This window comes from Fusarium redolens, assembly GCF_020744475.1.
Source record: "Fusarium redolens strain MPI-CAGE-AT-0023 chromosome Unknown BKA55scaffold_22, whole genome shotgun sequence".
NCBI classification, from domain to species: Eukaryota; Fungi; Ascomycota; class Sordariomycetes; order Hypocreales; family Nectriaceae; genus Fusarium; species Fusarium redolens.
The window spans coordinates 425,797-440,282 of record NW_025763685.1 but is presented as its reverse complement, the minus strand read 5'-3'; the positions used below and the strand labels follow the sequence as shown (position 1 = coordinate 440,282).

Here is a 14,486-nt window from a genome sequence, read left to right as displayed (position 1 = left end):
GATAAACCTTATCTAATATTGACTTCTGTTATAATGGCCTGCTATAGAGGTCTCTTTGTTTATGTTACTAATAAAAAAGCTAAAAAGCTAGATAGCCTCTTATAAAGTTAAAAGTAAAGGAAAAAAAAAAAAAAAAAAAAAATTCTTAATAAAAAAAAAAAAAAAACCCAAGTTTTATTAAATATACTTTTACACAGTACAACTGCGCAATATACACAATAAGAAGCAGGGCAGCCTGCATAAAGACACCAAAAATCTACTAACCCAGAATAGGAAATTGTAACGCTTTACCGTGCAGGTCGTCTACATCGCCGACTTGCATATTAAACCATAACAACAATATAGATTAAATAATAATAAATCTTTATATCTATATTTACTATATACCTAAATACCTAAATACCTAATTAATTAATAAAATATAGAAATTTCTAGTTGCAGTGCTGAAAACCTAAGCTGTAATTGCCTACTGGAATAGAATATAATATAATTTATTACGCCCGGTAGCTTATTTTAGCCGATAGGGCACTAGTTACTAATTTATATATACATTACCTAGTTTTTATCCTCGCCTCCCTAAGCCCATGCTATACTATATATTATATAATCTATATCTGTATTTCCTAAAGCCTAGACTATACCTTACTTTTTACTATATAAATTAAAATAGGTCTCCTTAAGCCTATAATATGCCTGTTTCTTAATTATATTTTTCCTTCTATTATATTACTTTCTGTATTTTCCTATAATTTACTAGTATGGCTAGTAAACTAGCTTAAAGGCTATTCTTTAAGTATTTAATATCCTATGTTGGCGTCACGGTACCTTAGCACTCTTACTCTGATCTCATTAGTCGTCTCCAATGCTCAGTCAGACGTCTTCCATGAATGACTCAAGTACAGGTTTATTCGTTAGTGCCGAGTGGATAAGCCGATCGACCTTTGTATGCAGTGGGTCGACGCCAATTCCATCGACAAACCTTGGTACCTGTCGGCTATCCATTCTGTCAGGAGGGTCTGTCTGGCGGGATTTTAGTATATGAACATGGACTTTGGCAGTCAGTGTAGACCAACTTAGTGGTAGGAATAACCATTACTAAACGGCGTAAACGTCTAATGATTGACTATGAGGCGAGCATTTTGATCAAGCATTACAACTGATAGCTCGCACGGAATGAGGGAGGAAGGGAAAGGCAGAAAATTCCAAAGAACCCCGTATGCAAAGATATTATCAATCACGTTATGGATCGGCTTGTGCTACCTGGAAGAGAAAATATCGTCCTTGTGAAAGGGTATACTTATATTGTCCATAATATTAGAATGAGATCATTTAAACTTAAAAATCAAGTAGAGCTGTCTGGATAATTATGGGCTATGAGAATAATTTAAAAATAGTCAATGCATATAATAAGGATAATATCTAGGTACCGCAAGAAATGGTAATTAGGCATATAAAGGAGCTTCTTAGCTCTTTGATTCAAAACTAAGCAGGTGGCTTATAAAAACTTACATTAAGCTTAATCGCCAAAGAATCACAGCTAATTCGTTTAACGTCGACCTTATTGCAAGTATTGCTTTTCTTCTTTCCTTTGGCGAAGCTGAAGACAGACGATGTTATCGGCGGTAATTCCGTAGTGGATTGACCCTCAGAGCCTGATTGGCGCTGTACCAACAGCTATCACAAACTTAGCTTAGTTCTCGGGTTCTAGACTCATTCCTGCAAGGTACAACCAAAACGGCCCGCTATAAGAGTCAATAGTTATCAATTGTGACAGCTCGCTAACCCAAATATTGATCATGGGCCCTGAAAACAGCAAATCTCGACCGTGATGCTGTCAATAGTCTCTTAAAGCTGAGTCGAGTGAAGGCTTGGCGGAATAAGGGGTCCATACATAATAAACCGACAATCGCACGATTTTGTCTGGGGAAGTAAGCTCTCATTCACTCGTTTTTTGACCAATTTTGTGGTCGTTTTTATCGAGACTTGTTTCAATATGCAATCCATGCTTGCTCTCGTGGGCTTGGCCCTCGTTAATTTTGCGGCTGCTGGTCCTTGTAAGCCTAGCGGCCCAACATCGGTATCAAGTCTTTCACTTACATCCTCCGTCCCGACCGACATTTCCGAGAGCTCCGACGTTCCCAGCTTGACCGTTCCCCAATCGACAACTACAACTCAAGAATCCGATATCATCATCACCAACGCCATCGAAGGAGGAAGTTTCGTCGCTCGCAATGCCAATAACCCGCCTAGTGGACTTACAAACTTTGGTGCATCCGGAAATGCTGAGTTCCATCAAGGTGGATGCTACAAGGCCGATGGCAGTCCCGATGATGGCTGCGCTGCATTGACTGCCTCTGGAAACCCTGCTGGAAAGCGAGATACTGGATCGTTTGCTAGTATTTGGCAGACTCTCAACTCGCTGAGCACAAGTTCTAAGAATAAGTACACCGTTCAGTTTTACTACCTCGTCGCGTCGGCGGGTAGCCAAGATTGTACCGTTACTGCAGCTCTGGGCAACAAGCAGTTCTACTCGCAGTCACTCTCCTCCGTCGGAACCAGCGTGTCCTGGACTCATGTTCTTCAGCAGGTCGACGCTGAGTCTGCTTCTGCTACTTTTGCTATCTCCATGACATGCGCTGGTAACGGCATCTCTGTTATCTTGGTCGACTCAATCTTCATCTCGAACCAGGTCACTCCTCAGAACATTGGTAACTTCGTCCTCGACTTTGGCGTGCCCAATACAATCCCAGTTACAACCTCTCAACCCGAGTCTCTGCCAACATCTACCGAGCGAACCGTTGAGCCCGAGACATCCCATACCAAGGACCCCAACGAGCCAACCCGCAACCCTACCACTTCTTCCAGTTCCTCATCCGAGGTGTTTACTGAAAGAACTATCCCCGAGACCAGCACTACCTCCCCACCCAGCACCGACACTACACGACCTGCCCAGCCCACCGAAACAGCCTGTAAGCCAGAATGCGACTTCGCCAGCGGTTTCGAAACCACCCCCAGCTGGAACTGTCGAGTCTACGGTCTTTACAGCGGCCTGACGTACCAGCTCCCCAACCAGGACGACGATGAGACACGACCTTGGTACGACAGCGCTGCAGACTGTGCCGAGATCTGCAAGACGCTGCCTGGTTGCAAATCGGCGGGCTACATGTTTGCTCCTAGGAAGTGTTTCTTCTCAAACAATGTTGTTACTCAATCCGAGGTTCGGAATATGATGGATGATGGTGCTGATGTTGATTGGTACGGCATGGATTGTTTCGCATGCTCTGACTGTGACCACGGTTCTGCGGAGACAACTGTTCCTCAGGTTTCTTCTACGCCTGTCAACACTGACACTACTATCCTACCCGAGCCAACAACCTTCACTACCAGAACCTCTGAGAGCCCCGTGACTACAACCTCCCCAGCTGATGTCTGCCTCTTCAACCGCGGTCAAGAGTGCGAGTTCAACCGCTTCAAAGACCACAGCGACACTCTCTGCATCTGGGCCGCAATCTTCACCGGCACAACATGGAAAGAGTCCCGTGAAGATTATCCTTACCAAGATGGTCCTTACCAATGCGCTGCTATCTGCCAGACCCTAAAGAACTGTGAATCATCTGGTTACTACTCCACTGAGAACCGCTGCCTCTTCACATCCAAGAAACTCCAGCGGTCCGACATGATCTCACATAACGATCGGCCTTTTGATCACTCCGTCTGGAGTCACAACTCCTGCTGGACATGTCCCACTTGCTCTGACACCGCCGCTCTCCCTGCTACGAAATACTGCTCTTACGACCAAGGCGATAGCTGCCGCGCTGTCTCTGGCAAACCAGGCGCTCTGTGTAACTACCAAGGATTCTGGGAGGCGTACAACCAGCAGGATCTTGCGAGATATCCTGACCAGAGCTCGCCTGAGAAGTGTGCGGCTATCTGTATGGCGCTAGACTATTGTGTTGCGTCTGGGTATAAGGATGATAGGTGTATGTTTTCGTTCAGGGAGCTCAAGGTGGGTGATTTCAGGGCATGGCCTGATCACTCGAGAGATGGAACTTGGAGTGATAACTCTTGCTTTGAGTGTCCTGGCTGTACCGCATAACGGTTTTCGCACGTACAATAAGTATTTTTCAGACAGTAAATATTTAATTCTCTCTATGCGATATCTTAGTCTGCTCGTAGTTAGATTGATACATAACTACTGCCATTTGTTTGTAAAATTCCTCTTTATTATCTCTTCCTTCTGCATAAGTAATGCACCACTTTCCTATCACTCGACATTATTGTACTCCCTCGAGCTCTTCGTCGGCGTCTCACCACGTCTCAACTGAGCAAAGCTACTAGCGAAAGCACGACAGAACCCTCGCCAAGCAATTTGAGATACCAGCGTCCTCTCCAAATCTCGAAGGAAACGAACGCAATGGTCAGAGCCATCCAGTATTCCAACGCCAGTCAAGTGAACAACGCTATCACCCCCGGTTTCAATCCATCGTTCAACAGCTGCTCTCTCTTGCAGTTGATCAAGGCGGGTAATCAACGGCCGTGTTGAAGTTGGGGAGGTTCGTACCAACGATGCGCGCGTTTCGCTGTAGCAGTAAATATAGCCCATGGCTACCGTGAGACTCAGCGCATCATAGCACGCAAGACGACGTGAACTCCTTGTCGTTTTAAATATGCAGGCAGCGTTCCATAGACCCTTACGTGCCTTGACACCGTTGTTCTTGAAGAAGTCATTGAGGTGCATCTTTGACTTCAGCATCTGGTCTTTATTCGTCTCCCAGCCAGTAGCGGAGTGTAAGGTCTCAAGTGGTATGTATCTTAAAATCGCAATGACATGGAATATTGTATCTGTACAGGCTCCGGAAGTCGCTGTGTTTTGAAATGCCAATTGATTGATGGTTGTGTCTAGGAGAGTACTTTCACTTCGACTGATGTCAGGTCTGTGAGGCGAAGGGTTCGGCGCCTGATGATTGTCACTAGTTGATTCACAGCTCAAGTAAGACGCAAACGACGACTGTAGAAGTTGGGAAGTACGCAATTGGCGGCAATGATTCCTGTCGTCGATGTATAGTTCCAGAAGAATGACCTTGGCAGCAAAGGCATCTGGCTTGGATTGACGTTCTGAAAAAATGATCAGTCATGTAATGAACTCTGCAGTCAGTGAGAGTTGAACTACCTGTATTATCGTCCTGTCGTAACTTCCAGTCTGAAGCATTCCGAGACTGCCATATCATTTCGGAACATGGCAGTTGTCTCGTCGCGTCGCGAAGATTGAACACTAGCGGAGTACCTAGAAATAAATGCCCTAAACATTCCAATACTCGAACACAAGTGACCAAGCGTAGCTCACTCTCATTGGTGAGCCACGTTTGCCACGCGTCTCCGGTATCAAGCTCAGCCTGACGCGAGTGTCTTCGTTTATCAGCCTTGCCAAGAAGATCCCAGCACATGGTCACGAGGCTGCTTCGCTTATGCTGTAGAACGATCTTGTCTTTATGTGAGCCTGAGAATAACCACAATACATGCAAGAGAAATACGCTCTGTGCTGTTGTTATATCTATGTTCGTTATATGATCCGAGACCTGGAGTTTGAAGGATTAGTTACCATGTCATGAAGTGCGTGGTTTTACTTGCAGTGAGTTCAACAGCTCTGTCGAGAAGGTCACATAATGCAAGGTTATACTCGTCTGCGCCTTGAATCTCAGAGTAATGACTTCCAACTGCCGCCGTGGCCAGTAATAAGATCCATGGGAGGTCTGGATCTTCCAAACGAGATGGGTGCAGAAAGGGGAACTGCGAATCAAAGTACTCAAAATACAGTTCTACGAATGCGTGGAGGATATCTTGAGGAATGAGTATTGGTGTTGAGTCTCGTCTTTGTGTCTCGTAGAAGTTGTTCAGGCCCTCTACGGCTTGACGAGGTATGTTATGGATATGCCCAAAGACTTCGGCCCCAGCCATCTGCAGACTAATGGCTTGTTGTTCTGGGAATGGGCGGCATGGGTACGTGTAAGTTGAGCATATATGTTCAGGGCTTAGATAGCTCGGAGCAGAAGTCGAGCCAGTTGCTGTCTGAGGTCGGGTCACGGCCATAGTTGGTATTGTCTGTTGGGATGGGGCAGCTGAGGTTGCGTTATGAACTACAGATTCAGGATGATGTACCAGGTCTGTTAGTCCTGGAAACTCTAGTGGCATCTGCAATTCTTCCATAAACCATGGAAAAGAGAAATGAGCCATCGAGGGATTCCAAGGCATCCATGGGTTATCTGACATGGCACCAAGGCTGTCAATATCCCTGCTGAAAGGAAAGGCATTGGGCAAGGTCGGGGGATAAGCCCAGCTGGAAGGAGTATCTGGGACTGTTGTGTATATGGCGCTTGATGCTATAGTCGGGATGCCACTCGTATCAGAAGGAATCGAAGGAGGATTGTTCCATTCTTCTGAAATGGCATGAAGGTCCCCAGACATAACATCTTGATCGGCGAAGTCTGCTCCTTGAGCTGTCATAGGTGATGAAACAGGGATCTCATGGCCTTGGGGCGATTCTCCAACGATGATAGTGTCACTATCATAACGTCGTGAACCAGAGGCCCTGGCAGGGTAAATGCACTCTGACTCGCGAGTTTCACATCTAGAACAAGGATTGCCCCCATCACAACTCTGCTTCAACCTTGAACAGGGTGCACAAGCTTGACCACGCCGGCGACGACGTGTTTTAGTCAACCCAGGTTGACTACCATGCAAGGCTCGATGGCGAACAAGAGTATCGCTATGGTACGTCAACAATCAAGCCGCTTTCACGAGTATAGCAGATTACTGACTTGCGAGAGAAGGACTTGGAGCAGACGTTGCACTGGAACGGCTTGAGCCCCGTGTGTCGTAGCACGTGTCGATCACGGTGCTCGCGGCGCTGAAATGTCTCCCCGCAATGCTCACAGGACAAAGGATTCGGCTCCATAGCTTGGTTCCCCGTTGCGGTACAGAGATGCTGGCGTGTTTCTTCAGGAGCAAAGGATGGTTTCTGCTGAGAAGCGGCGGGACGGCATGTCATGATGATACGGGGGGCTAACGATATTTGGGTTGTGCACTATTTACCCCGCCGGCCCCGCTTACTTCAGGGTAATGTTTGTGAAATCACGGAGTCTTGCTATTAAATGAGTAGGTAAGAAATATTCAGCTTTAGAAATGGCATTCTTTTACTTGTTAGCTACCAAATCTCTTGTCGGAATAGGTAGGCTGAGCTCTTACACTTCAATAACGTCAAGGTAGTTGAAACTCTCTATGTGAAAACCTTGGAGCTTATCTTGTCTCATTTCCCGCTTGATTCTCATCAATATGTCTACACTTGAATGGTTTGGTATGGTATATCCAACTCATCTAGAAATGCTTAGCACTGACCTGAAAGGTGCCACGACATTTCGCTTCCGAACAAGAGGCGTCACCATCTTCCTAGATACTTGGCTCGACAGACCCTCCACCTTGAAAACCTATCTACCAGTTGATGATGTACAAGAGGCCGACTACATCTTTATCTCACATGCCCATTTTGACCAGTAAGTACTAGACCCTAGAGCATATCCTATAATACTGATGAGCACAAAGTCTCCCCGGTGCAGACCGCATCGCCATCAAAACCGGCGCCATCGTCATAGCTAACAACGAAGCAATCAATCTCCTAAGAGAAGCCGGCGTTCCTGAACATCAACTCCTCCCTGTTCAAGGCGGCGAGAGAATTCCGTTGTTCACTAGCGAGATATGGGATGAAGCCCATGCTAACCCATCGCTACTCTCCCCTGGTCCCCCTGGAGCACCTCGACGTCCATTGGATAAACTGGCGGCATTCTCAGTTGATGTTTGGCCTTCATTGCACTGCATGATGCCTACAGATCATCCTGAAGTTATTGATACAGCGACTGTATACAAAGGCTCAGCGAGTCCTTATAGTTGTACTCTTGATATCACTATCGGCATGAAATACGGTTTGCTTAAGATTGGGGAGCTCATGCCGCCCGACAAACTTACACCAGGTCATCGCTCTTTTATCGAGTATGTCAGCGATCGAAAGCGTAATGTCTTTTCTCACAGTGATGGCGGTCAATTGATGTTCAACTTTGTCATTGGCGAAAAGGCTTTGCTTTGGAGTGCACATCTGGGAGGGTATGAAGGTATTCTACAAGACTTGCAACCAAAGCCTGACATTGCGATAATGGCTATTGCTGGGAGAGCGAATCTTAACGGTAGACCGTTTGATGGCTCTGCGGCTGAGTTTGTGGCTATGAAGGTTGGTTGGCTGGGGAGCCCGTCTCAGGTGATCTGGTGTTTACATGATGAAGCGTACGTAACCTCTTTATCTTGCCCGATCAATGATGAAATGACTTGTATAAATGGATGCCTAACTGACATATTGCAGGTGTATTCCACCTTGGAGGATCAAAACTGAAGCGGCTACAAAGGCCGTCGAGGAGAATGGCAAGACAAAGGTTTTGACGATGGATTTTGCTCAGCCGGTTACGTTGGATATATAGCTTTCTTGGTTCTAGGAATATCATAGAACTCAATACTACGGGAACATTAAGAACATTCGCATTGTACTTGAGCAGATTGCATACATCATTGTACTAGCTTCTCATGGTCACTACTCCGTACGATGGAGATTATAGTGGTCTGTCGTATCTTCCCTCTCTGTCATATAACACAAATAGCAGGCGGCTAAAGGTAGAGTTCATGGTGTCTTGATACAGTGGCCTTGCACCTTTTAGTATGCTGGTATCCTTTGCAGAATATCTTGGTTTCGCGAGAAGCGATAATTCTTGTATTCCGATGCGAGAGAATTCCCCAACTTACCAAGTTTCCAGGGCAGTTCGGCTGACTTATCTTCTCTCAATTCAGACCTCAGCGGGGTCTGAACTGTCCCCCGCGCTGCCCCGTCGGTTGCTGATCAGACCTAGATTCTTACCCCATGGGGAGCTATTCTGAGACGATACACCCCCGCCGGCTACTAATTCAGACTATCATTCCCCTTCATGCGTAGTTGCTATGTCCCGCTACGAAGTTGGTCCGTAACCTGCTTCTATCGGCTCGGCACGGATCGAAACTCGGGGATTCCGTTTTCTATGGCTACCTCAAAACATATTCTTAGCAGCAGAGTATTCCCTCGATACCGTTCTGTATCCCTTCTCTTCCTCAATAAACTCTCTTTCCCTTACTCGGTTGAGATCGCCAGAAGAGTCAATCACCATGGCCCAGACCGAGAGCTCACTTTCGAACGACACAAGCTCTACCAGACAAGATGTAGACCTCGAGACATCCGAAAAGGGCCCCCATGTCGAGGCACTGCCAGAACCACAAACAGTATCTCCCACAAGTGAGACTGAATATCCCGAGGGAGGTCGAGAAGCATGGCTCGTCGTTGTAGGAGGATGGTTCGGTCTCTTCTGCACCTTTGGCCTCGTAACATGCGTCGGTGTATTTCTCGAATACTACCAGGCCGGACCTTTAGCAGACTACAGCCCCAGCACCATCAGCTGGATCACTAGTTTGCAAGTCTTTTTCCAAGTCGGTGGTTCAGCAATCGTGAGTCCCGCCGTTGACTATCCAGAACGTAAAGCTAACAGGGTAATCTGCAGTGGGGTCGTGCCTACGATTCATACGGTCCTCGATACCTTCTCCTCATTGGCGCTCCCGTATACGTCTTCGGATTAATGATGCTCTCTTTATCAACGCAATACTACCAGATCCTCCTCTCCCAAGCTCTGCTCAGCTCCATCGGCTCAGGCGCCGTGTTTACTGCTTCTCTTACGTCGACAACATCATGGTTCAGAAAGAAGCGCGGGACAGTCTTTGGCATCGTCAATTCTGGATCTTCCGCTGGTGGTATAGTGCTGCCCATCATGCTATCTCGTCTGTTCAAGATTATAGGTTTCGGCTGGACGTTAAGAGCGGTTGGATTCATGTTCTTGGCTTTTATGGCGATTTCGTGTGTTTTGATCAAGTCGCGTACTCCACCGAAACTTCGTCCTTTCGCGTTGTCGGATTATCGGCGCTGTTTAAAAGAGCCAATCATGCTGTTGACAATGCTTGGTGGCTTTCTCTTCTTCTGGGGAATGTTTCTACCGTTGAACTACATCATTGTCCAGGCAAAGGCGAGCGGCGTTTCACCCAAACTTGTTCCTTACCTTCTCCCTCTCATCAACGGTATCAGTCTCATTGGTCGTTTGACAGCAGGTGCACTGGCAGATGCCATCGGTCAATTCAACTGTATGTTGATAATCACTGCATTCACAGGCATCTTGACTCTCGTGCTTTGGATACCGGGTAGTCAGAGCACGGGAGCTATCATGGCATACGCTGTTGCTTTTGGCTACGGCTCAGGCGGCTACGTTTCAATTTTCCCTGGCTGTGTCGGTCAGATCAGCCCTATCGAAGAGATCGGTACACGAATTGGACTTGCATCACTTGTTAATGCGTTTGGGGCTTTGACGGGTAGTCCACTTGGTGGTGCGTTGATCTCGGATAAGAGCGGAAGTGGGAATAGCTTCATGGGCTTGCAGTTGTTTTGCGGTTGTACCATGATTGCTTCGGTGTTTGCATATGGAACTGCACGGTATGCTCTGGCGGGATTCAAATGGACGAAGGTTTAGAATCTTATGCAATATAACTTTTCTATATTTTATGTAGACATATGTCCCCTCATAGAGAAAAAGAAGGACATTACTATGTATACGTTTTATCAGTATCATCTCATTGTCCCAGCATAAAACTTCTCTGCTATTCTTTATATAATGGGGTAAGGCTATACAATTGGTACGGCTGAGTATCAGGGACTAGTGATCCCCATAATGAGGCCCTCTCTCTGCACGTGTCTATTGGTTTTAGGTGCGAAAGGATTAACTAATACTATATCAAAACGGCACGCTAGTCGCACGTGATAAATGGAAGTGACCGACTACGAGAAAACAATGTCTAAGAAGAGATAATAGAGAGTCAAAATGTACTCAACATGCAAAGGAAAGATCTGTACTAAACATCGCAAAGTAGGCCATGCCGTGTCGGTTCTTTGCGTGTAATTAGGGTGCTCCAATTATGTGTCTTTACTTCTCTTGAAATTGAGCTGTTATATTATCGAGTTGTCGGTTACATCGGCGCCCCCAGCATAGATTGAAATGGTAGCGGTTGCGTATCTTCAACCCCAGCCGATTACAAAGCATCAGGCCGTAACTGGCCGAACGCCAGCCCTCCTGTAAGGCGCGCAGCCCTAAGCCTGAATGGGCAGGACAGGCAACGGAATAGATTGAGTAGCGGCACAGAGCCAATAGTCTATAGCAGCAAAAGTTGCAAGAGGGGAAATGCGAGTTCTTTTAAGCGGCTGGTATGTCTCTCTTGCGGTGCGCTAGAAGAATCCCTTGTTTATCAATACTCTATCTGTACTTTATTCGTGTGCTGCCTGCCACCTCTTGGCTCAAACCCCTCTTTGAAGCAGAGTGTTTTGAGCTCAACAAATGACTCATCTTTTTAACTCTACTGGATCCTTCCGTCGGTATCATGGCACAAACGCAGTCCTTGGAAGGGGCCAATACACGCAGGAGTCAGGTAACTTATTTCTAGGTCTGCCCAGTATCCGAGGTACACTAACTGAACTTTAGCTGGCCCCGTTCTCCGTACAGCTCTTGAAACACCACCAGAATTCAGATCAGGACAACAGCTCATTGTTGAGTCTTTTCCCTGCATCTTATTGCAGCGATTCTTATGACTTGATTTCGCCCGACGGCCGTGTTTCTACCTGTATTGAGAAAGAGCTTAATATTGAACGCCTTAGCAGAATACATAGATGGTTATGGATTGCAGGAAGTCCTGTGCCCCCTCGACCACTCCATAGCCAGATCTGGAAAGACCGAGAGATCGTCATCACGGAGAGGATGGATATGCATCTTATATGGACGACAGGCAAGATCTTTATCAAACCTCTCCCGCGATTCTTATTAGAGCCTACCGTCTGGACAGAGTTTCTTTGCTGCTCAGAGAATTGTGATTGCTCGACTAGTGCGGATGACGAGACGCAGGGCTGTGAGCAACGGAAGCTTCACAAGGTCGCGTTAGGGTTCTTATATTCCTATGCCGCCCTGATACGGCATGAAAGTGACCTACTGCTAGCGAAGGAGAGATATCTCCTTCCTAATGACAACATCCGCTGGTCCGATTGGACAACATTTATACGACAGCTAGACACTGAACATATCTATCCGGACATCAACCCACGATTCCACCATAAGGAGTTACAACTAAGTCGGCTGAATTATATCTACTACTTCATCCAAGGGAATCCAGCAGGCTTTGCACGCCGTTGGCACAGATCTTCAGCATTTGTCAAGGCGAATCTTGGATGGATTACTGCGACGACTGTCTACATAGTTGTCGTGCTCACATCGATGCAGGTTGGGCTCGCCACCGAGGCTCTGGGTCAGGACCACGCTTTTCAATTAGCGTCATATGGCTTTACTGTCTTTTCAATTCTCGGGCCCTTGATTTGCGCTGGGCTAGTCGTTGTTCTCTCACTGTGTATATTGGTATACGACGCGTCACAGACACTTGTGAAGACGAACAGACGGCTGGAGCATTTCGGCCTACAAATTGGCCATGGCAGGAATTAAGATAAATGGCTATTAAGTTTATAGCTTCATAGATGTATTAGCTGCTGCTAAAAGTGCATATTGGTCTTTATTTTTAGCTAATACTTCGTATTACATAATTAATACTAAATAGTAAGTTATGACTTTAATAATATAAAAGCTAATCTTTCCTGCAATGGTATATATATATCAAGGAAGTTCAGGCGCATCATCCGTCGGTTCCCATCCAAACATCCTCAGGCAACTCATAAAACCACTAACTACGAAAAGCATGACACGCAGACCAAGAATTATGCTTCTTCCAGTCAAACTATCCAAATCCGGCAACTGTAGTATCATAAGCCCAACTCTTCTCGTCAATAGCAAAGTGAATACATACCTGCTGATTGCTGCTCTTCCTGACCCATTCAAAAGCCCTTGGCATCATAGCTTTCTCATATACAGCCAACTGGACACCGACCTGGTCATCAGTCACATTACCATGCAAGCTCTTCAGTTTCGCAAGCTCCAGTAGTGGACCGAGTGCATCGGCTGTGTCGTGGATAGCATTATTCGCGCCCATTCCTCTTGATGGTAGCATCGGATGGATAGAATCCCCTATAAGCCAAACACGCGCATTCGCAATGCTGGGGTCTGGCTTATTCTCGTGCTGGGATAAAAGCTGTCGTCTCCAATCAATAGGTGTCTCGTTCTTTGCGTATCTCCAAGGCGTCGTCATGATTGCTTCGTTGTCGACAGCATCAACCAGCTTATAGAAATCAGGATGAAAGCCAGCCTCGGTGAGTTTCTTCTTCATCAATCCCTTTTTATCTTCAACCTGAGGCAGTTCTGCGGCTTCGGGTCCTGTCGTCCATGCCATACCGAGGAACAGGGATGCTTCATCCTCGTCATAGTTCTGGGGTTTCAGGGGATCTGTGCCATCTGAATTCGAAGTCCGTTTGGTAGACATGCTTTCTGGTAGATACACTGCGGCAAACACCATAGCCTTAGAGTTGCCGGTATAAATAGTGCCCTTCTCCAGAAGCTGCCGGGGCAAAGTCTGCAGAACAGACCATGGTAAATGACATTTGCCCAAGTAACCACCATGCCCAGGCTTAACCTCGGTGATGATGTTGTCGAGTCCAATCTGCTTGTTAATACGGCTTCCGCTTCCCTCAGCAGATATGAGCACATCGCAGTCACGATGGGTATTGTCGCTAAAGTGAACTCTGATGTTGTTCTGTCCAGCTGCCTTGCCTTCAAGAACCTCGTATCTGGCATATTTCTTGCCAAACTGAATAGAATCCCTATCCTGCAACGGCTTCTGAAGAAAGTTCCGGAGTCGCGTCCGTACAATCGGAGCGCTCTTCTCATAAACGGGAGCTTTACTCAAGTCAATCAAGACCTTCAAGTCAGAAGGGCTAAAAATGCAAGGGGCTGATGACACGACGCCTCCAGACTTTCCAAAGCAGGGGAGGAGGTTCGCGTATTGTTCTTGAGTCAAACAGGCTTTAAAGCCAATGAGTGCGTGAGCTCCAAGACGGATTTGGTAGCCTCCTCGTTCTGAACCAGCTTCGTCGCGTTCGAAGACTGTTACGTCGATTTGACCGTCGGATTTGTTGATGAGGCCGTTTGCTAGACATGCGCCTGCGAGACCGCCACCGATTATGATGACTTTCAGGGTTGCCATTGGGTAACGATTTGGGTGACGTTTTGTTCGTCTAGCGAGATACTTGGTGAAGGGTAGCGATAGTCTGGGTTTCGGTCAAGTTGTGTGAAGGTGCAGCTTTATGAAGCTTGGCAAAATTAATGACTTAAAATTATCTGGAGACGGGGATGTTTTTAGTAAAGGACCAGTATTACTCATGTGTATTCAGCCTCAGCCCA

General features: G+C 46.6%; 6 protein-coding genes across 6 annotated transcripts; 4 read left to right on the top strand and 2 right to left on the bottom strand.

Annotated features, from left to right (window-relative positions):
* Positions 1-1,793: 1,793 nt before the first annotated feature.
* Positions 1,794-4,096, top strand: BKA55DRAFT_715420 (uncharacterized protein; the record flags this gene model as incomplete). Its single annotated transcript, XM_046200885.1, has 1 exon — positions 1,794-4,096. The coding sequence occupies exon 1, from the start codon at positions 1,994-1,996 to the stop codon at positions 4,094-4,096; it is 2,103 nt and encodes a 700-aa protein (XP_046043196.1). The 5' UTR covers positions 1,794-1,993.
* A 68-nt stretch (positions 4,097-4,164) lies between these two features.
* On the bottom strand, positions 4,165-7,045 carry BKA55DRAFT_680452 (uncharacterized protein; the record flags this gene model as incomplete). The annotated part of the gene is made up of 5 exons (XM_046198215.1): positions 4,165-5,115; positions 5,171-5,284; positions 5,345-5,497; positions 5,625-6,763; positions 6,816-7,045. 5 exons carry the CDS (start codon positions 7,043-7,045, stop codon positions 4,265-4,267), a joined length of 2,487 nt encoding a protein of 828 aa, XP_046043195.1. The 3' UTR covers positions 4,165-4,264.
* A 284-nt stretch (positions 7,046-7,329) lies between these two features.
* Positions 7,330-8,553, top strand: BKA55DRAFT_743251 (uncharacterized protein; the record flags this gene model as incomplete). The annotated part of the gene is made up of 4 exons (XM_046201542.1): positions 7,330-7,351; positions 7,400-7,547; positions 7,597-8,328; positions 8,405-8,553. The coding sequence occupies 4 exons, from the start codon at positions 7,330-7,332 to the stop codon at positions 8,517-8,519; spliced, it is 1,017 nt and encodes a 338-aa protein (XP_046043194.1). The 3' UTR covers positions 8,520-8,553.
* Positions 8,554-9,231: 678 nt separating this feature from the next.
* Positions 9,232-10,634, top strand: BKA55DRAFT_526092 (major facilitator superfamily domain-containing protein; the record flags this gene model as incomplete). Its single annotated transcript, XM_046188803.1, has 2 exons — positions 9,232-9,579; positions 9,621-10,634. The coding sequence occupies 2 exons, from the start codon at positions 9,232-9,234 to the stop codon at positions 10,632-10,634; spliced, it is 1,362 nt and encodes a 453-aa protein (XP_046043193.1).
* Positions 10,635-11,278: 644 nt separating this feature from the next.
* Positions 11,279-12,751, top strand: BKA55DRAFT_667686 (uncharacterized protein). Its single transcript, XM_046197849.1, has 2 exons — positions 11,279-11,583; positions 11,637-12,751. The coding sequence occupies exons 1-2, from the start codon at positions 11,536-11,538 to the stop codon at positions 12,639-12,641; spliced, it is 1,053 nt and encodes a 350-aa protein (XP_046043192.1). The 5' UTR covers positions 11,279-11,535; the 3' UTR covers positions 12,642-12,751.
* A 58-nt stretch (positions 12,752-12,809) lies between these two features.
* Positions 12,810-14,289, bottom strand: BKA55DRAFT_526067 (uncharacterized protein; the record flags this gene model as incomplete). Its single annotated transcript, XM_046188799.1, has 2 exons — positions 12,810-12,947; positions 13,000-14,289. The coding sequence occupies 2 exons, from the start codon at positions 14,287-14,289 to the stop codon at positions 12,810-12,812; spliced, it is 1,428 nt and encodes a 475-aa protein (XP_046043191.1).
* Positions 14,290-14,486: the final 197 nt, after the last annotated feature.

Excerpts from the sequence above, each read along its gene's own strand:
- BKA55DRAFT_667686 (XM_046197849.1), top strand. The coding sequence starts at position 11,536 with ATGGCACAAACGCAGTCCTTGGAAGGGGCCAATACACGCAGGAGTCAG. Across the intron at positions 11,584-11,636 it reads CCAATACACGCAGGAGTCAG|CTGGCCCCGTTCTCCGTACA; the intron begins GTAACTTATTTC and ends ACTGAACTTTAG.